This window comes from Pleurodeles waltl, chromosome 4_2, assembly GCF_031143425.1.
Source record: "Pleurodeles waltl isolate 20211129_DDA chromosome 4_2, aPleWal1.hap1.20221129, whole genome shotgun sequence".
Lineage (NCBI taxonomy): Eukaryota > Metazoa > Chordata > Amphibia > Caudata > Salamandridae > Pleurodeles > Pleurodeles waltl.
Window position 1 is genome coordinate 312,658,993 of NC_090443.1, and position 22,945 is coordinate 312,681,937.

The 22,945-nt window shown below is 45.9% G+C and overlaps 1 protein-coding gene across 1 annotated transcript in view; it reads left to right on the forward strand.

Annotated features, from left to right (window-relative positions):
• Positions 1 to 22,945, forward strand: part of SREBF2 (sterol regulatory element binding transcription factor 2) — a 237,577-nt gene that overhangs the window by 120,161 nt on the left and 94,471 nt on the right. The window contains exons 16-17 of the mRNA XM_069231267.1: positions 13,223 to 13,391; positions 15,520 to 15,705. Of these exons, the coding sequence (XP_069087368.1) occupies positions 13,223 to 13,391; positions 15,520 to 15,705 (355 nt within the window). The remainder of the gene's footprint in view (positions 1 to 13,222; positions 13,392 to 15,519; positions 15,706 to 22,945) is intronic.

Sequence of the window (22,945 nt, forward strand, 5' to 3'; positions counted from 1 at the left end):
ACGCCCATGCGCAATGGAACCGAAGTGGGAGGAGTCCCTCGGTCTCGTGACTCGAAAAGACTTCTTCGAAGAAAAACAACTTGTAACACTCCGAGCCCAACACCAGACGGCGGACTGTGCACAGCATGTGAATCTGCAGCGACTAATGCCACGAACAGATGTACACTGGGTAAGTGACATTTTCCTTTTAGTACATCTGTGTATTGTGTTTTCTTATGATATTGTGCATATGACACCAGTGGTATAGTAGGAGCTTTACACGTCTCCTAGTTCAGCCTAAGCTGCTCTGCTAAGCTACCTTTTCTATCAGCCTAAGCTGCTAGACACCCCTCTACACTAATAAGGGATACCTGGACCTGGTGCAAGGTGTAAGTACCCCTTGGTACCCACTAGAAGCCAGGCCAGCCTCTCACACCCCTCAGCTCAACAGCACTTCTAGTGTCTAAACCACAACCTCCTGTGCCAGGAGGAGACTATTTCGGAAATAACTTCAGTTATCACAGATTTTTTACAGACTAACAACACCCCTCAGTGGCCCTTCTTTGGGACAAAATGAAGGTGGTGCTCTGCTGCAGCTTTATTACAGGAGCGGCCCGTTCGAACAGGGATAGGAAAGATAAAAGGACTCGCTTGGAGACTGAGGTCAGAGACTTGGAGGAGGAACACTAGCGCACAGGCACCTGTAGAGTCAGGAGGCAGATAACAACCACGTGCAAACAGCTCAAAGCCCTTGACATGGGCAAATTGGAATATGTGATCCTGTGTTTAAAGCAGAAATTCTGTGCTAAAGCCAACAAACCAGGTGCCTATTAGCACACAGGCTCCGCATCAAAACCCTCCAGCATCAAATAATACAGGTAGACTACTACCAGGGCAGCCGGGTAGTCCAAAATGAACGTTTAGCACAGGCGTTTGATCACTTATACACCACATGATACACTTCCCAGCACTTAGGACCCAAGTGAAGCCGAATCATATCTGGCACAGCTGCCACTGAACTGTCTTTCCATTCTCGAACCCGCAGCCCTAGAGAGAGAGATTTGCATCAAAGTGGTGCTGCAGGCCATACAAAGGCTTACCTCTGATAAAGCACCGGGTCCTGAAGACTATACAACAGACTTTTGTAAGGCCTTCACCTCTGCTCTAGCTTCCATATTAACGAGACTTTCTAACTCTTTTATCGTAACCGGCTCGCTCACAGACTCAATGCTACAGGCAACCATTATTGTCATCCCCAAACCGGGCAAGGACCCTGCCTTGTGTCCATCCTACCAGCCTATCTCAGTATTAAAGGTAGATGCCAAGGTCTATACGGGAATCCTGGCTGCCCGGCTTGCCCCACATATGCAGCATCTGGTTGACCCAGACCAAGCAGAGTTCATACCGGATCGTAACTGCCGGGACAAACTAAACGACTGTGTCACCTAATCGACAAGGCCCACCGGTCCCACACTCCCACGGCACTTCTCTCTTTCAACGCTGAGAAAACTTTCAACAGCATACATAGTCCGTTCCTTCAACTGGTCCTCACTAAAATGGGCCTTACATCGAGATTCTGCCAATGGGTGTGGGCCAGTTGCAAGCAACCAAGAGCAGCGGTAATCGTAAATTGCAGGGTTGCCCTCTGCCGCCTGTAGTATTTGCCCTCTAAATGGAGCTATTTGCAGAATGGGTGTGACTCAACGATCGTATTAAGGGACTGAGGATGGGGGGGACAGAGAGCACAAGCTCTCTCTTTATGCTAATGTTGCGATGCTCGTCTGACAGGTTTCCCTGACCCCACCTATGGAGGAATTGAAGAGGTTTGAGGGGGCCTCGAGATTTAAAATCAATTACGCAAAATCCAGTATCGTCAACCTTACTCTACTCTAGGAGAACCATCACCCTCCCCTCTGCCGGAGCACCGCTTCCCTTTTTCTTGGGTGCCTCAGGGAGTAACTTATCTGGGCCTCCAAATACTTTCAACATTGGGACACATGACAGACAGAAACAACACTTGTAGGAAGCACTTTCTCTCGCGCCTGGGTCAACTGGCAGCAGTCAAGATGTCACTGCACCCAAAACTGATTTTTGTCATGCCGACCCTGCCACTGCAACCTCCCCCCTCCATTCTTGCTAAAGTGCAACATCTCTTTGATGACTTTACTTGGGGTGGCAAAAAAGGCACGGATTGTGAGAAAGTACACCTGTTTGGCCCCGGAAGAGAGTAGAGTGGGCATTCCATGCTTGAAGAAATACTGTCAGGCTGCTCAACTGCGGTATATGGTGGAATGGGCCAGACCCTATACGGAGAAACATTGTTGCTTCATCGACCTAGATGTGGCAGGCATCTACATATTGAAAGTACCCTGGTTACCTAAGCCTCATAGGCCACCTGGCATCTACATCTCACTTGTCCTTCGAGCAACCATGGGTGTCTGGGACGCAGTCCAGACTCATCATAATCGATCCTCTCGCTTCTTGCCCCGACTCCCTTTACAGGTAATCCAGAGTTTCCCCCAGCAGCACGAGGTACCCCCTTTGTCACTTGGCAGACGGCAGGATGTAAGAAGCTGGGAGATGTCCTTGACATTGAGGGCATCATGGATTTTCCACAACTTCCAACCCATTACGGCCTCCCCTCCAATGTTTGGTGCCAATACATGCATTGAGGCATTGACTACTACAACCTCCTATCCGCCCTCACGCTGGCCGCCCTCTGACCCGTTTTGTAAAGTGGCTGATTACCCCCACAGATGACAAGCGCATTCTCTCAGATATCTATACATTCCTTATTGCTCCCACAGAACCCTGCAAGTCCTCTGTGTAGAAACCCTGGGAACTTGAATGTGAGCATCCATTCACCGGCAAGGAATGGAAGGACATCTGGTGCAGAGCATATATTTTGGCAACCAGTGCTATGGGTACAGAAATTAGGATTACACGGTCCACTACTGGTGCTGCACACCAGCCAGAGTAGCCAAGTGGAAGAATGACAGTGATGGGCTATGCTGGAGACACTGCGGACTACCGGGAACGCTTGTGCATGTGTTGTGCCATTGCCTCAAGATCCGGACCTTTTGGGATGAGGTTTTGTCCAACATTAATAAAATCTGGAATACGGACCTTCCCCCTACTCCCTAGCTACATTCTTTTGGGCCACCCGAAACCACTCACATACCCCTTACAATTGCCGAAGGGGCAAGCGATAACACTTGCACTGGGAGCGGCTAAACAAGTTATACTGGCACACTGGGGCTCAGATCAAACACCAACACACCTGAATGGGCTCTACAAATGATGGGACCTCCTGGGTATGGAACAGGTAACTGCCATCATAACGCATGGCTGCCACAGTTTGAGAAAGCCTGGGGAGACTGCATGCATTTCCTGTCGGATGAGATAAGAGAAATCACATGCTCTACCTTCTTACACATCTTGGGTCTCACTCGAACATCCCACACTAATTCCTGATTTAGGGTGGAGGCACAAACCACAGCCCTCTTTTACACCCTAGGGTATTAGGACTATAGCTAATTAGGGAGATTGTTTATTGTTCTCTTCCCCGCTCTGCGGACCTCCACCTGTTCCTTTCCCTGCATTTCCCTCCCTTTGTCTTATATGTGTTTCATCTCAGCAGCCAGTGGTTGTAGGTGGACATATGTTGTATTTCCTTGTTATTCTAATAAACAGTTTTAAACCAGAAAAATAACTCTTCTTTTTATGTATATATACTTTAAACCCAATAACTTCGTTAGGTAAGGTAAGTATGTTTTTAAGCATAAATTATTTTCACTTGCAAAAATCGGCACTTAGTGCAATTTTCAGAGTTCTTCTTTGTTGACCATGGAAGGAAAACACATTCAGCAAACAAGCACTTTACTACAACTCACAGGGCCAATCTTATAGACTTAAGCTGAGTACTGGGCAAGGATCAGGTCCACACCAACAGGTCCCTCTGGGCAGCACTGGGGCCGCCAGGTGCAGAGGTCCAGTATGGCGTCAGGTGCCCAATGTGTTTCAGTGGGGATTGGTCTCCGTGGATTTGGGCCGCAGGCTGTGGCTGGGGGCCAGTAGGGACAACCAACACATAGGTCACAAACGAACGTGGGATCCTCGGGGACGTAGGTGCGCCTTTTAGTCCTCTTCACCAGGAGCGATGGGTGTGGGTGTTGTCCTTAGGCATCGGGTTTCCTTGCCCAGGACCACTCGAAGTTGGGGTGGGGGGTTCTCCTGTGGTCTGAGGATGCAGGGGTTGTTGTGGAGTTCAGTAGGGGTGAAACCACAGTGGACTCAAGCTCAGGAGATCTGGGGGACGTTGTTTACACCAGTGGTCCACTTCAACTCGGGCTGACTGCGACGGGTACAGTGGTTGCTTTAGGTGTTGGATTTCTCTCACCTTAGAAGCCGCAGGAGAGGGGGCCTGTATGCAGAGGCTGGAGATCTAGGAGGGGTGAAACCACAAAGGACATGGACTTTGAACAGCTGGGGGACCTTGCTGGCACCAGAGGTCCACTCCCACTCCGGTTGGTGATGGCAAGTGCAGTGGTGTTTTCAGGTGTTGAGTCTTTGCGTCTGTGGAGGCTGCAGACAGGTTTGGGCACCTCTTTGACTTCTGCACCTGACCGGCCCTGAGCTGCTGGTGTGGTAACTTTAGGGTTGTCTTGAACCCCCAGCGGTGGGCTGCCTATGCCCCAGAACTGAGACATTATAAGTGTTTTACGTATCTCACAAACTAACCTTTACTTACCTCCCCCAGTGTTGATTTTTGCACTGTCCACTTTTACAAAGGCCATATATGATATTGCTTTTATTCAAAGTTTCTAAAGTATCTAAGTGAAGAACCTTGCATTTAAAGTGTTTACTGCAAATCTTGAACCTGTGGTTCTTATAATAAACTAAGAAAATATATTTTTCTATATAAAAACGTATTGGCCTGGAGTAAGTCTTTGAGTGTGCGTTCCTCATTTATTGCCTGTGTGTGTACAACAAATGTTTAACACTACCCTCTGATAATCCTACTGCTCTACCACACTAGCACAAAATAGAGCATTAGAATTATCTAATTTTGCCACTATCTTACCTCTAAGGGGAACCCTTGGACTCTGTGTACACTATTTCTTACTTTGAAATAGTATGTACAGAGCCAACTTCCTACATTACTGCAATGTGGTACTGCAACAAGCAGGGCGGGGTGAGGTCGTGGACCCTTTGTCAAGAGGCTCTACGTCTCTGGACGTGGCTGGAACACCAGGGCATAACCCTGGTGGTTCAACACCTGGCAGGTTCTCTGAACGCCAGAGTGCACGAACTCAGCCGGCGATGCTTAGCGGATCACGAATGGTGTCTCTATTCAGAGGTGGAGCAAGAACTCTTTCAGCAATGGGGAGAGCCTTGGTTAGATCTGTTTGCCTCTGAAGAGAACACGCAATTTCAGCAGTACTGCGTGTTGGAGTTTCCAAGGTGGCTATCGCTAGGCAGCACTTTTCGTCGCGAATGGAGTTCAGGCCTCCTGTATGCCTTTCCGGCCCATACCACTTCTTCCCAGAGTTCTCAAGAAAATCAAGAACGACTGGGCCCAAGTAATCCTAGTGGCTCCGGATTGGGCACGGTATCCAGAGCTTCTCAGAATGAGCATCAATCCTCCAATCAGGTTGCCTCTTTGGGAGGATCTTCTATCGCAGCAGCAGGGGAAGGTTCTCCACCCGAACCTGTTAACTCTGCGGCTTCATGCGTGGAGATTGAGCGACAGCAGTTCATGGTTTATGACCTCCCTCCCGAAGTCTGTAATGTCATTGTGGCAGCCAGGCGACCCTCTACCAAGATGGTTTACACCTGCCGTTGGAAGCATTTTGTATTATATTGTACAGAGAGGTCTATTGACCCTCTTTGTTCTTTTCTTTCTCATATCCTTCTTTTCATTCAGACACTTGCCCAACAGGGTTCCATCCTAGGGACTCTTAAAGGCTATCTTTCTGCCTTATCGGTTTTTCTTCGACTGCCTGATCAGCAGTCTTTGTTTAAGTCTCCTATTGTACAGAGATTCTTAAAAGGGCTTGTACATATGTTTTCACCTACACCTTTTGTTCTGCCGCAGTGTGACCTTAATCTGGTGCTCACTTTTCGTGTGTGCTCCTTTCGAGCCTTTACATAATTGTCCTCTCTGGCTACTCACCATCAAAACTGCCTTCTTAGCGGCGATCACATCTGCCAGGAGGTTAAGTGAGAGGCAGGCTTTATCATCATAACTGCCGTATCTCACGGTATAGCCTGATAAGGTGGTCTTCAGAACTCGTGCCTCTTTCCTCCCCAAGGTGGTGACCCCTTTCCATCTGGGTCATCACCTTGCCCACCTTCTTTGATCCACCGTATCCATCTAAAGAAGAGGAGCGGCTCCACTGTCTGGAGCCAAAAAGAGCGTTGTTGTTCTACCTTTACCGCACAAAAGAGTTCCAGGTGGATGACAAACTCTTTGTGAGGTACGTTGGTGCAAAGAAGGGTCGGGCAGTTCAGAAACGAACCATTTCCCGCTGGGTCGTTTTCTGTATTAAAATCTGCTACACATTGGCTAAGAAGCCGCCTCCTGAGGGCTTGAGAGCTCACTGTAAAAGGGAGAAAACTGCTACCACGGCGTTAGCTCGAGGCGTACCGGTCTTAGACATCTGTCAGGCGGCAACGTGGGCTTCCTTGCACATGATCACAAGGCACTACTGCCTGATTAGCCAAGTGAGGAGAGATGGGCATTTTGCTTGCACAGTCCTACAGGACTTTTTTGTATAAAGTATATGCCCGCAGCCCACAGCCAGGAGGTTATGGCTTGGGTATGTATTCTAAGGTAAGGAATCTGCAGCTAGAAGTCTCTATTAGATGTAGAAGTTACTTACCTTCGGTAACAAATTATTTGGCTTGAGACTGTATCTAGCTGCAGATTCCTTACACCCACCAATGCTCTGCGGATATATCATGTATTTTCAGATTTTTACCCTTTATCAGGGCATGTCATTTCACACAGACAAACGGAGAAAGTTGGTTCTTCCATGACTCTGCATTTCTGGCGTGGGAAGTTGTGGAAAAGAACTGATGTACGCGCGCCTGGATGGTGCCTATATAGAAGACCGTGACGTCACAGACTGCTCCAACGACACTTACGACGCCACATGGAGCCGAACAACGCCCGCGGATCCAAACACCACCCGACAGCGTGCGCAGGGTACTGCTCAGCAGAAAAATTCCAGATTCTGCCAGAGAATGCTAAGGTAAGGAATCTGCAGCTAGATTCGTCAGTTCCGAAAACTTCAGAACATAAGACTGTACCTTCCACAGACTCCAGTTATTCATCCAAAGTAGTTTCACCAGTAGAAATAATGGACACTCGTCAGTGCCAACTCCATATTCAAAAAGGAACAGTAAGAATAATTGCTTCTCCCCTGTTCCAATCAAAAGGAAGGTCACCTTTAAAGAGGCCTTGGGCACTGCTCCTTCCCTAAAAAGGTCCCCAAGGACAAGGCTCCAGTTCAACCTCAGCCTTCTCTACTACCCTTGCCAGTGATTCCTTCTACTCCTCCACCACCTCCCTTATTTCCTACAACACGGTTTACACCTCCGGATTCACCACCACCTCAGGGAGATGATTTTGGTGACATACCACAGGACATAGACCCACGGGATTCATTCAATCCAGATCCCATCCAGACAAGTGATCCTGACTTATATCCAGCACGGCCGTCACCACTGAAGACACGTTATTGTATCAGCAGGTCATAGCAAGGGCAACCACATGTCCAGCTGCGCACTGATCCTATTGAAGAGGATTTCCTCTTCAACACTCTCACTACCACACATAAAGGGAGTCCGTTTTACCCATATTGCCAGGCAAGCATAGACATGTCAATTATATTTTTAAAGAACCCATAAAATCTTGGGTTATCACCCCAAGGGTGGATAAGAAATACAAGACTGAACCTTTATGCAGACTCCAATCCCTTCTGATTCCATTGTTATCAGTACAGCACAAAAACATGCATATAGTCAATCCACAGGAAATACGCCCTCTCCTGATAAGGAAAGTAAAAAACTAGATGCAGCAGGAAAAAGAGTGGCTGCACAAGCTGCCAGTCATAGGCGTATCGACACATTTTCAGGCCCTTCTAGCACGATACGACAGGGCCCACTGGGACGAAATGAAGGATCTCCTCCAATACCTCCCAGAGGGACATGGCAAAGGGGTGCAAGAGATAGTTTCAGAGGGTCAAACCATCTCTAATAATTCTTTTAGGTGTGCTACTAATACAGCAGCACGTGGTTTTAACAATAGTGTCATTATACGTAGGCACACTTGGCTTAGGTGTTCTGGATTCAAGCCAGAAATACAGCATGCAGTCCTCAACGTGCCATTTGATAGGGAACACTTACTTGGCAAAGAAACAGACAACACCATAGAAAAACTTTAAAAAGACTCCACGACAGCCAGGACTATGGGGGCACTACTCCCCACCATACAACATGGTAATTTTCATCAGCCACAATTCATGGGAGGCTTCAGACCATCCTCTAATGAGCCTTCTACCTCTCTAAACAAACAAGGGGATCCTACAGAGGAGCAAACAACAAGGGCATAGGAAGGCCATCCACCTCCAGGGGATCTCCCTCCACTGTATGCCAGTGACTATTTACACCTTCCACCACCTCACACCTCTCCATTAAGGGGAACACTCAAACATTTCTACCCACAATGGTCCGATATCACAACAAATCAGTGGGTTCTCTCAATTTTCCTACATGTTTACTGTCTGGAGCTCACTTCCACTGCACCAAATATTCCCCCTCGCACTCACAAATTCTCACAAGAACATCTTACTCTTCTCAAAGAAGAGATACAATCCTTTTTTCTCAAAGGGTCAATAGATCCAGTCCCCTTCTCACACCAAGATTCAGGGGTATACTCCCTAGACTCCTTGTATCAAAGAAGGACGGCTCACTCAGGCCAGTTCTAGATCTCAGTCCACTAAATCTCTACATTCTCTCTGAGTATTTCCATATTGTCACTCTCTAAGATGTCATTCCATTGTTACAGCAAGGTTACTTTTTGTTAGCTTTACATCTGAAGGATGCTTACTTTGATATTCCCCTTCACCCAGCACACCGCAAATATCTCAGATTCGTAAATGCAGGAAAACATTATCAGTTCAAGGTTTTACCATTCGGGATTACAACCACTCCCATGGTCTTCAATGTCTAGCGAAAGATGCTGCATATCTCAGACGTCAATACATTCGTGTCTTCCCTTACTTGGACGATTGGCTCATCAATGCCAGTACGGAAGAACACTGTCAGCGTCACTCTCAGATCACAGTGGATCTCCTTCACGCTTTGGGATTCACAATTAACTTTCTCAAATCCCACCTTCAATCCTTTACAGATACAGCCTTATCTAGGACCAGTGCTCAACAAGGTTAGCATATCCAAGTCCAGCTCGAATTCAAACTTTTCAAACTTTAATTTCCCAGTTGAAGGAAGACCACACTTACACAGTGAAGACAGTGATGCACCTATTAGAAATGATGGCGTCTTGCATTGCCGTTGTAACTCATGCCAGACTACACATGCATCCCCTACAGCAATGTCTGTCTCAACAGTGGTCTCAGGCACATGATCATCTCCAAGATATAGTGTTGTTGGACTGCCAGACTCACCGCTTTCTGCAATGGTGGAACCCCCACCAATCTCTCCAAGGGCGGCCCTTTCTGGACCCTGTGCCACAGATCACTCTGACTACAGATGTATCACAGACAGGTTGAGGAGCTCACCTCAACAGCCTCACAGTACAAGGTCTATGGGATCCCATTCAACAAGCTTCACATATCAGTTACTTGGAGCTTCGAGCAGTTTTCCTAGCAACGAAGGATTTCTTCCACAACTCTCCCACAAAGTGGTTCTAGTCCATACAGGCAACAGGACAACCAAGTATTATTTGCAAAAACAGGGGTGGCATGTTCTTTTCAGTTGTCCCATCTTGCTCAAACAATATGAAAATGATCAATTCACTACCACATTCACTTAGTGGCAGAGTATCTTCCTGGCATGGACAACCAATTTACAGACCTCCTCAGCAGGATGCAGCAACAAGTCCACAAATGGGAACTCCATCTACAACTCCTTCAACAGTACTTTCTATAATGGGGAACGCAGCGAATAGATCTCTTCGCCACTTCAGAAGATACGAAATGCCAAAACTTCACGAGCAGATACCCACACCCTCAGTCCAAGGGCAATGCTCTATGGATGGTCAGGGATATTTGCTTACACTTTTCCGCCTCTCCCACTCATTCCATCTCTAGTGCGCAAACAGAGACAAACCTCACTCACCATGATCTTTGTAGCTCCCATTTGGCCATGTCAACCTTGGTTCACAACCCATCTGGATCTGTCCATAGTTTCTCATGAGAAACTCCCCAACAGGCTGGACCTTCTCACTCATAATAAAGGTCATATCAAGTATCCAGACCCCAAAACGCTCAACCTTGCGATATGGCTCCTGAAGTCATAGAGTTTGGTTATTTAAATTTGCTGCCAGAATGAATGGCAATTCTTAAAGAGGCAGGTAAACCTACAAACAGACAGTATTATGCTACCAAATGGAAACGTTTGTATTCTACTGTAATCCTAAATATATTAACCCACTCAAAGCTTCAGACCAACAACATTGATTATTTTCTGCATTTGCAAAAGGCAAATCTAGCATACTCGTCTATTTGTCTTCATTTAGCAGCAATAGCAGCTTACCTCCAAACCAGACAACGTATATCTTTATTCAGAATTCCAGTTATCAAAGCCTTCATGGAAGGCCTTCAAAAGAGTTATTCCACCCAGGGTTCTTCCAGCTCCATCCTGGAATCTTTATATTCACGTATTAGGCTCATGGGTTCACTTTTTGAGCCTATGCATGCTAGCCCCTTACAATTCCTGTCATGGAAAGTAGCTTTTTTAGTGGCTATCACTTCCCTAAGATGAGTCGGTGAACTTTAGAAGAACCAATTTTCCAATTACACAGAGATAGGGTAGTTGTCCACAAAAACTCAAAATTTCTTAAAAAGGTAGTTTCACAATTTCATATCAGTCAATTGAATTATCAGTTTTTTTCCCACGACCAGATTCAGTTGCAGAAAGAGATTTTCACATACTAGATGTAAAATAGTTCTTCTGTGTAATATTGACAGAACCAAGCAGTTTAGGAAATCTAAACAAAGTTTATTGGCTTTTTCAAAACCTCATAAAGGTTACCCAATATCAAAAAACTCGTATAGCCAGGGGATAGTCAAATGTATTCAAAATTGCTGTGCCAAAACCAAACAGTTACCTATCACCTCTAGAGCACATTCCACCAGAAAGAAAGGTGTGTCTATGGCTTTTTGTTAGGTAACATCCCAAAAGAAGACTTGTGTAAAGCTGCTACTTGGTCTACACCACACACATTTACCAAACACTGATGTGTAGATGGTTTAGCACGACAACAAGCCAATGTTGGCCAAGCAGAGCTTAGGATACTTTTTCAAGAAACTCCAACTCCTACAGGCTAGCCACTGCTTACTTGGAGGGACTGTTTTTCAGTCTATGCAAAACATATGTATCTACAGCCACACATGCCATTGAAAGAAAAATGTTACTTACCCAGCAGTCATCTGTTTGTGGCATGTAGTGCTGTAGATTCACATGCGCCCTCCCACTTCCCTGAGCACCTGTAGCTGTTGCATTTGCATTCTCATGCAAATATTCTTTACTCTCTATCACCCACCTGTGGGAAAACAAACTAACAAAGGACTCAATGTCCATGCGCAGTATCACCTAGAGGAGGAGTCACTTGATCTCGTGACTTGAAAAGATTGTTCAAACAAAAACAACTTGCAACACTCTGGACCCAACACTAGATGGCGGACTTATGCAAAGCATGTGAATCTTCAGCATTTCATGTCACGAGCAGAGGTCTACTGACAGTTACTGTATCTCACCACAGATTCCTCATTGCTGTCCCACCCTCCCTTTCTGTGTGTGTTCATTCCTTCTAAGTAGATCCCAATTTAGGAATCTGCACACTGGTGTTTTCAGTTGGTTAGTAGTCTTCGCGTCTCAGGATGCGAATGAATTAATGAAACTGCCATCAGCGCACATGAGTGGCCCTTGTATGGGGCTCAGCCTGTAAATTCTGGAGGAGAATGCAGTCGAGTCGGAGTCGCATGGCACCACCTGAAGAACTGTAGGAGCCCTGCTTTGAATTTTCCAGATTTAATCTGGCACCTCAGGATATTTACAAGATGAGGACTCTGTTGATAAATAGGGTATCCATCAGAAAGATTATTACTGAAGGTAAGTAACTTGTTCGTCAGGGCTGCAACGTCGGCAAACATTAAGCCTCTTCTGTGCCTTTAATACTCAGAAGGATACTTTATGTTGTTTCCATGAAGTGCTTTACCCTTTGAAGTCCGTAGGTAGTATGCCTTCATTGTTCTCACAGTTGTGCATGGACATTCTGAAAAAAATCATTCTCACTTTTGAGTCTTATTATTGGCTCTACATCCCTGCTATGAGGTTCCCATGATCGAGACAAACGGACAGTCAAGGCAAATGGAGACCTGCATTAAATGGTGGTCTTGTTTCTAGTGGAATGTGCAGTATAACTGTTCTAGTCTTGTGCAAACTTGATTCCAGGTGATGGTCTAAGCACAGAATGCTTACACCAACATGATGGAGGCTACCTTTTTCGAATGGAAGTTACATCAGAAAATATGATGGATGGGTTTTACTTGTCAGCGGGTTGGGGATTTGTTGTCTCTTGGGTGAAGCACCGATTGAGCACCCTTTTACTTAACATCTTAGATGAGTGCCCAACTCAAGACCAGCTGGCAGTTTAGGCTGGGCTGCTCCTATTGGAGCAGGACCACGGCTGATTTGCATATGGCTGGGTCGAATCTGAGATGCATGGTGGGCAAAATAATGTGTTGGAATGCCACCCTTTGAAGTTAGGTTGTTTGCTAGCTTTTCTCCCATCATCTTTTGTCAGTTGTTCCCAAGTGTGCTTTGTGTTTCCATATGTGTTCAGTCTTTCCATTTGCTGCTCTGGCCTATTCCCTATCCTTGTGTGGAAGACTATCCCAGGAATGTGAATGGAAAGCAAAAGAAGGTGCGTGGAATGGCATCTTCCTTTGAGTATACCTCCCTGTAAGTCTGATGCCTTTACCTCTCCTTCCAGGAACCCACTGCTAAAGGCAGTCTTTCATTTGTGCCGGGCCATGCAAGCAGCTGTGTGCAGTAAAGTGGAAGGACAACAGGGTGCCCTGGGACACTGTGAGAAAGCCAGTGGCCTTCTGTGGAATAGCGTGAATATGGACCGGGGGCTCACCAGCCACAACCTGAACAAGGTAACTGCCCTTGAGGCATCGGAGTGCGAAAGAGTTGACAGAGGCCAGATAAAGGTAGGATAGGTTTGGATAACTGGAATGGCATTGTCAGTGAAAAGAGCCATTGAAGTATGGAGGTGTTTCATGCAAACTGCAGGGGGATTGAGTGAATAGCTTAGAAAAAAGGGCATTGGCCTAGAAGAAAGTTAATCAAGAAAGGGAAGTATGTGGATGTGCAGTGGAGAGTGTGGGATAATAAATAAGGTTACAAAAGGGAAGGAATGGGGTGATGATCTTTGAATAGATCATATATGTGTCGTTGGTGCAGGGATATTGCCATAGGGGTGATTGTTGTTCTTAGGGTGACAGCAGAGTAAACACCAGTTTAGATTGAGAGATAGAGACTCCGGCATAACAGGATGAGTGATTACACAATTGTGTTGCTGACCCTTCATTGCTGATCCTACATAGTTGTGCATGCAAAGTCAAATGCTCCTGGTAGCCGGTGCACAGGTGCTGCCTTAATGACTGCTCTTCCCCTTGACTGCAGGTTCTTTTGGGAGCTCTCTGGCGTGCATTGTAGTTGCATTGCATGTCACCTTGGTCTGTGCAATGTGTCCCCAGTGCAGTACAGAGGCCTCCCATCCTCATCATCAGTTCACCAAACCTATGGATCAGACAGGAGAGTAATGATCTGTATCCCCCCCCCCCCCCCCCAGCAGACCCACAGCATTGATAATCTTGCATCTTGGCGATCAACAAACTCTGCATGCTAATGGTATCCAGTCATTGAAGCATGCTAGTGTGATCCAGTAATTAAATCAGAGTTAATGTTTTAAAATAGTCTTTGTTCTAGTATTTATCCAATTGTAGCGGACAGCATTCAAAGCCACCACTGCTCTGGCAAGGCCTCTATACTGAGCTGGGGGCCTAGAAAGTTGGTTGTTCTACACCATATGTTTCCTCCAGTTCACAGTATACGTTTATCCCACACATGGAGCTGTTTCAGAACCTGAAATGGAGAGAGCATTTGTGGTGAAATACTGCTTCCAGTAAGTAGCATGCATTTAACCAGCTTTGAGAAATTTTTTGATTTACGAGCTTAAAATATTCCCCTGCCTGTAGGAGGGCTTGAGTCCTCCTCAAGTTGAGTGGTTTGCCGAGGCTTTCACATCAAGATGTTCAAACTGTAGGACAGTTGTGCTATTTCAGCAACCTTTGGTGCACAGTGTTGGAAATAATCCCTGTATACTTAAGCTGGAGTACCATTTTACAGTCTACATTTTCTTTGTGCCTTGACATGGTTATTCTGATGTTTAACTAAAATTGACTTTCAACTAGGGCAACTAACAATTCTGTATTTTTATTCATGGTTTGGTCTGTTGATTTTGTCCTTTTATATGAAATTGAGTTCTGGTGGTCGGGTTGCTCTTGGACAAGAAAACTTTGGAGTGCGCAGGGAGAGGCATAACAAGCAGTGTCCATTGTTCTTGTTGCTGGTGAGATATAGTGAGTGTTTTTATCCAGTTCTAGAGGCCTTAAATATTGTGTTGCTCAGTGTTAGCCAAAATATGATGATAATCCAGATGTGGTATCTGTTACATTTGGGGCTTTTGTCTTGTTCCGATGCCACGTTTGTAGTATAGTCCTGACATTGGAGGCCCTGTTTTAGGAGCACCATTTGAACATCTGAAGATGATGGTAGGAGACTGAGTGAGCAGGATGCAGGACGAAGAGGGAACCTTTGTCTTTGGTAACTGTGGGTTGTACATTTGACACAAAAGTACTAAATGCAAATAAAATCTTTCTTGCAGTAGTAGTTAGGGCAAAAACGTAAAGTTTAAAAGCATTGATACAGATAGGAGAAGGATTGGTCTGAGGTTTGAAAGATAAGGCCTTGAGATCATGTAGGCTCTGAAATGGCCAGTGCTGGTGGTTCAAAGCATCTGGTGATACCCAGCTGTGAATGCTTGTTCCATTTCACTGTATAAACAATTTGCTCCTAAGAGTGCAGGCTATTGTCTATGGGAACATCCTAGGGTGGAAGGGAAGATGTTTACTAAAGTGGTCAGGTACGTAATGCTTAGTACAAGGTACGTAATGTTTGGTGCAAGGTACCTACTGTTGATCGTTCATTTCTCTTTTCTAGGTGGTACAGCTCTTGGCTTGCGACCTGCTTCTTTCGCTCCGCACCACGTTGTGGCAGAAGCAGTCGGGCTGCGTCCAAGCAGGCACTGAAACTCCTCATGCCTCCTCACCTGAGCTGGCTGGGTTCCAGCGGGATCTCAGCAGCCTCCGAAAGCTGGCACATAATTTCAGGCCAGCCTATCGTAAGGTAAGGGGCGGATGTGTTAAAGTGTCTGGAAGTTCCCAACAGTTGTATGATTATGATTAAGACCATCTCTCCTCTCAACCTAAATGGGCTACTTTGCTGTCCAAGCCCTAGTCTGCATTCTCTGTGTGGTTATGCTTTTGGAGACCACTTATGTTAAGCATTGGCAAAGTCAGTAGGTCTTGGCAATCGGAGAGCTATAGGCGTTGGCAATGTTAACACATTTGTGCACAGCGCTTTGGTTGGTTTTATTGAAATGCAGATTCTCTGCAGAAGAACGGTCCCATAGCTGGTGTTGGCCGTTATGTCACCACTGAGTTTTGGGGGAGTTTGGCTTTGCGCATTAAGATTGAGCTCCCGTACCTCTTTTCTCAAATGTATGAGTGGGAAAACTTTGCACCATACATATTTTACGAAAAGCATACTACATAATAACATATTTAGAGCTTACCAACAAAATTACATTGGCATAAAATCACCACAATATAATTTAGTTCATCAAAAATTCAGAACTAAAATAACAACAATGGAAATCCTTGAGTGAATAAGTTACATTCGTATGGAATCAGAAAAAACGAGGGATCAGCTTCTTTTTACAAATCATTTAATTACATGCATTAGTTACTCCAGCTGGGTCAAAAAAAAGAAAAGACTATTTCTTTTTTTTTTTCTTCGCCTGTGGGTATTGCTAAATTATGGCATGTACTTATAGTTGGTGAAATCATCCATTAGAATGGGAATTTTTTAATGCATCTATATAAATCTGTGTTTGTTGAATTTAGTGTACAATATGCTTCCACAATGCCTCCTTCTAAAATAAAGGCATATGTCTAGCATTACCTGACATGAAACTGATGTTTTCAGCAACAGGGCTCCTGCTTACTTGAATTTCCGACTGTGCTTATTTTATATACTGAACGAATACCTCCTAATCAACCAAGAGGCCTCCATCAACTTGTATACATATTGTAGTGAAACCAAGATGTACACAGATAAAACGTTAGCCTGGGGATTTCTCCTTCAAGTTCTGTCCTTCCCTACGTGCTTCTGTTGGGCCTTCGAAGCGCAAGCCCTTCACTGTGTGCCCACAGATGCAAAGAATCTGTGCAGCCCATTTCAGGCGTAGGCAGAGACTGAGCGGGAGTGCTGTCAGCATTTAGAAATATTTCTTTCAATGTTGTACATTGGATCTTGAGGAAAACAATGCTATTGCTTTGTCCGATATGTTTTTCCTTTTTCACGTATCAAAGGGAAATGATCTGAGCTTGAAATTTTATTAAAGTGTTTCAATTATTGTCTGAATCGATATATAGCGATCGAAGCAAACATGCTCAAAAATAATGACATGTGAGCCTCCAGATTTCTGTTCAACTATGAAGATAGCAGTTGCCTGCTTAGAACAGATTCAAACTAATATGTCCCGTGTGTGTTTTTATTTTCGAGATTCGAGAACAAAGATTTTCCTTTTGGGGGAAAAAAAGTACATCATGAGTTATAGCAGAAAGCAAAGGCATGTGATGACCCCTGAGCAAAAACGTGCTATTGGCTTTGTCAATGTGAATGTCTTTTAGCCATGTTGCCTAGCAGCACATCTGGCACAAAATTTAATAAACTTGGCAAATTGCTTGAGCTGCAGTTTAAAAACGTAACAACTACCTGCGGGATCCTGTTATACTCTGTACATAGTCGACTTTTGCTGCAGCATCCTGGGACTCCGAGTTCTAGTCTGTTTATCTCAGCGTGCCCCTCGCAGTACACGGTTTCAAGAGTGGAAACAGAAACGAGACAACATCACTGTTACTCCAGTATTGGAACTTTCATAGATTCACGAGCTTGGATCCTTCCCCATCGTCGAGATGAGAGCCCTCGTTACATCAAAACAGCAATTTATATAAGCTGCTGCAATGAAAAAAGGCCCAAAGGCTTTCACTTTAGTAACTTATCTTTAGCTCTATGAGCAAAAAGGACCAAAACAAGCCCCAGCCAATCAGGCTTCACCTCCCTCTAGAACCCTCCTGAGAGATGCTCCCTTCCCTCAGATTTTCTACTGCACGTCGTGCTAGGGAGTCTCCATTGAGCTCTGCTCAGTCAGATCTCCAGAGAAGTTTAACTCTACTGTTTTTTCTTCAGAAAAAGAGGATTTCTTCAGCAAATAAGGTGTCATCTTCTTACTTTACTTAAAGGAGCTGTACTTTGACAAAATTCATCATGTCAGATAAGGAAAAGAAAAGTATTTTCAGAGCCTGCAAGACCAGTGGGGAAAAAAGACTTCACTTTGAAGACCCACACAAGGACTGCATTTATTGCCTGTATCCTGACCATGTAGCCAAAGACTGCAAGGTTTGCAGGACCTTTTCCAACAAAGCCCTCAAAGACAGAGAGAGGGTAGGCTAAAGATTTGGCTCCAGAAGTTGAAATCCAGATCAAACCCAGTGTCTGGTTCTGACCGTGAGGAATCTTCATCCTTCTCAAGAAAGCTACAGAAAAGAGGCAGATCTACTCTAGCCCACCATTCTATGGATCTACCTAGAAAAGGCTCATAAAAAGACCAAACCGGTGTCTTCTAAAGCTGGCAGTCCTTTCAGTTCTCCTCACTGGAGTTCTGTTTCATCTAAAAGACACTCTAAAGAATGTTCTGTCTCCTCAGAACATAGAAGAAGAGCCTTTTTCTGAGCATCCAACGCCACCTACTGTGGTAAAACATGTCTGTAAGAAGCCGTCTAAAAAATCTGCGACGACGACACTGTCGACAACCGCATCGTCGACGAGAGCACCGTCGACGGCAGTGTCTAAAGGTGTCTTTACAGCCTCGTCGTTGACTGCGACAACATCTACTGTCTCTACAGCGGTTTCTTCCTCAATGACAATCATTTCGACGACGTCCTCGTCGATGGCGTTTGTGGTCACTTCACCCATTGTCTCTCCTCCGGCGACGATGCTGCCGGTGAGAATGTCTACGATGATACTACAGTTGTCGGCTTCCTCATCGATGAGATTTTCTCCATCATCAGTGATGACTCTGTCGGCGCTGCCGTCGACGATGCTGATGCCATCCACGATGCCATCCACGTTGCCGTCGACGATGCCATCCACGTTGCCGTCGACGATACCATCAACGAGAGTTAAAGGACATAGAAAGTCTGATTTCCTTTCGCCATTGGGGACATCTCCAAGTAGGGTATCACCGTTGGTACGTACACATTTATTGGAGCAAGAAGATTCGGATGATGAAGGTCCTTTTGGGATTGCTCATGGCCCATCGGAATTGCATGTCAAGTGCCAGGATCTAGAGGAGGACATGCAGCATGATCCGCACTCATATTCTCCACAACGACACCAGTATCCCTAACAAGAGCAGATGGTTTCTTTGCCAGGATCGCTCATAGTTGACTTGCAGCTGATGTTCGATGACTATAGAAGGCGGTTTCCACCAGTTGGCTCGGAGGTACAGCAACCTTCTATCACGCCCTCTGTGCCACTTCCTTCTACTCCGGTTCATCCAGGGGTCCAGCCATTGCATGTGCCACCACAGACGCCAGCTTCAATCCCTACACAGGATCTGTCCTCCTCTGATGATGACAGAGAGGAGGGAGAATTGCCAGATGCCATAACAGAGTGGGATGATTATCAGATTCCTACTCTGTCCTCCCCCTCCCCGGTTCCAGTGGATTCCCCTTCTGGTGACATGGGGGGTTTTCACAATTTGCTAGAAAGAGCTGCAAAGAGATTTGAGCTTCCCATGCCTTCGAAGCAGATGGACTACTTCTTGTATGATTTCAAGGAACCATTTCAGAAAAGTGTAAAATCCATGCCAATTGTGGACTATATTTGGGATGAGGGCATCGAGGTAATGAAGAACCCGGCGACAGTCACCCCAGTTCTACCTCGCCTTGACAACAAATATAAAGCACGGGCCATCCCAAATGGGACTCAGTTATTGCCCAGGTGGCGCAGCGTAGATCCAGGAACCCTTCAGCGCCAATCTCTACCCCACCGGACAAGGAGGGTAGGAGGCCTGATAATATAGGGAAATGTTTTTCTTTGATGGCTTCGCTTATAATAAGAACTTCTCATTCTTTGGCTATCATAGGCAGATATGATAGACAGCTATGTGCGGACATTGCGCCCTATCTGGATCAGCTGCCAGAGGATTCTAAATTGGAAGCCAACAAAGTCTTGCAAGAAGGAGAGAGGTCTTCTGCCGAAGTCATAGACTGTGCTATGGATATCGCTACCATGGCTTGCCTACAGATGGCAGGTGCTGCAGTTCTCAGAAGGCCATTCTGGACCTTCCTTTTGATGGCGAAGCCCTATTCGGGAAGCACATTGATGATGCACTTCAGTCAATAAAGACGGACACTGACACAGGCAGGTCACTTGGCACCCTACAGTTTAAAAGACAGCCTTTTCGGGGAGCTAGAGGCCGGGGGTATTCATCGTTTAGAGCAGGCTTCAACAGTATAGATACCCCTCTGTCTCTGCAGCATCTCATTCCTTTCGCCCCCCAGTTTCAGCAGAGAATGCCTCTGCAAGCGGCTTATTCGAGACCTTCACAGAGAGGAAAAGCTGGAAGGCAAGCGAAGGACACAGGCTGTAGACAATGACTTTCTACCGTCTCCGGCTACGAACCTTCCCATGGATGCAAAACTAGGGGGAAGGATTTCCCTTTACTTTCACAATTGGCAAAAGATAACATCAGACCAATGGGTCCTAAATCTCATTCAGTTTGGCCATACTTTGGAATTCCTGCAGTACCCTCCTACAACACCTCCCCTCCCTCGAAGGGTGAAACACTTGCATCTGCTCAAGCAGGAAGTCGAGTCCATGCTCCTCAAGGGAGCTATAGAAAGGGTTCTACATCAGGACAGAAGAAAGGGTTACTACTCTCAAAAGTTGGCGTCCATTCTTAGACCACAGGGATCTCAATACTTATCTCAAGAAACAGTCATTCCATATGATCACCCTATCAGACATTCTGTCCCTTCTAAATCTGGGAGATTACATTGCCACTCTCGATTTGCAGGACGCATATTTCCATATCCCTATTCACCCTTCCCACAGAAAGTACCTCAGATTTGTAGTAGTGGGAGACCATTTCCAGTTCAAAGTGTTACCCTTCAGTCTGAAATCGCCCCCCAGAATCTTTACCAAATGCTTGGCTCCAGTGGCAGCTTTCCTCAGAAGGCAGAACCATCAAGTCTTCCCGTATCTGGACGATTGGCTGGTCAAAGCCAGATCCAGGTCCCAGGTGCAGAAGTCCACAAGCTCTTGCATAGAGCTGTTCATGAACCTGGGCTTAACGGTCAACCGGTAAAAGTCAGCTTCCAGGCCTTACAGAGGAGAACTTTTCTAGGGGCGATACTGGACACTTCCACCAACAATGCAGCTCCTACAGAGGACAGACTGGGAAAGCTCATATCCCTCGCGAGGCGCTTACAAAAAAGAAAGTATGTTTCAGTTTGCCTCTTCAAGTACCTGTTAGGGATGATATCCTCCTGCATTCCACTGGTACCTTTGTCGTCTCAGGATGAGGCCCCTTCAAGAGCAGCTAGATCTTCAGTGGATGCAATTGAGGGGTCTTTCGACGATGTCATCAGAATAACGAAGCCCATGATATCACCTCTAGCTTGGTGGACTCAGGAGTCTCACTTAGTGAGGGGGTTTTCTTTTCTTCCCCAACAAGCTCTTTGGGTAATAACTACAGACGCTTATCTCGAGGGATGGGTTGCCTTCCTCCGGCACCTACGAGTCAGGGGCAAATGGAAGCCACATCAGAAGGTCTTTCACATCAATTACCACGAATTGAAAGCTTTTCGACTGGAGCTTCCAAAAATAAAAGGTTCATCAGTACTCATCCGGACGGACAACAGTACAACAATGCATTATATCAACAAGCATGGAGGAACCAGGTCTCTGTCTTATCGAGAGAATCTCAGCGCATTTGGGAATGGTCTGTCAGCCACAAGATAAACCTTTGAGCGGGACATGTCCCAGGCGTACAGAACATCATTGCAGATTCTCTGAGCAGATCGTGATCATCCAACCACGAATGGGAGTCGGATCAAGGAGTCTTGGATCAAGTCTTTTCCCTATGGGGAAAACCAAACCTGGATCTCTTCACCACCCAGCAGAATGCGAAGTGCCGATTCTTCGCAAGTCGGGATCGACATTGGGACTCTTGGGGGAATGCGTTTTCCATGGCATGGTCAGGAATTTATGCTTACGCTTTTCCTCCCATTCCCTTGATACTAAGAGTCATGGCGAAGATCAAGATTGAACGCTGCAAGCTCCTTCTGATTGCTACAGCATGGCCTCCGTCAGTTTTGGTATACAGAACTCCTTCACCCCTCACAGAACCGCAGCATCCCTCTACCAGTGATGCCCTCCCTGCTGACAATGAACGAGGGCCAAGTTCTCCACCCGGATCCAGCTTCACTTCACTTGACAGCCTGCCTCCTGAACACCATGAGTTTGCGCATCTAGATATACCTTTGGATTGTAGAGCCATCCTTGCTAGAGCTGCAGCTGAGAGTACCAGCAAATGTTATCGTCTGAAGTGGAGGAGATTTTGCTCATGCTGTGCACAAGTTCAGGTTCATCCCTTTTATTCATCGCCGCAGCAGATACTGCCGGCTAGATCAGGTTTGGCTATTTCCTCGATTAAGGTCCACTTGGCAGTGATTTCCTGCTATAGGCGTACAGAGAGCGTACCTCCTTTGTGGTCTGCAAGGGTCATAAAGCTGTTTCTTAAGGGTCTGTTCAGGTCTCCCCGCCCCCCCCTCCCCCCCCCCCCCCCCCCCCAGTTCGGCCTCCTCCTCCATCATGGCACCTTAATTTGGTCATGTCTCAATTAATGAAACCACCATTTGAGCCAATTCACAAGGCGGATTTGAAGTTTCTATCCTGGAAGGTCTCTCTCCTTCTTGCTCTTACATGAGCCAGAAGAGTGAGCGAGATTCAGGCGTTCACTATCCAGGATCCTTTCTTACAATTCAAAAGAGACAATGTAATTTTACGAACAAACCCAAAATGTATACCTAAGGTTCCGTCGGATTTTCATATAAATCAGCCGGTGATACTGAAGTCATACTTTCCAAATCCATCAACACTAGCGGAGCAAGCTCTGCATTCATTGGACGTTCAGAGGTGCCTGAAGTTTTATCTTGACCGAACTAAACAATTTAGACAATCGAACCAGCTTTTTATGGCATTTAGTGCTCTGCGTAAAGGCCGAGCATTATAA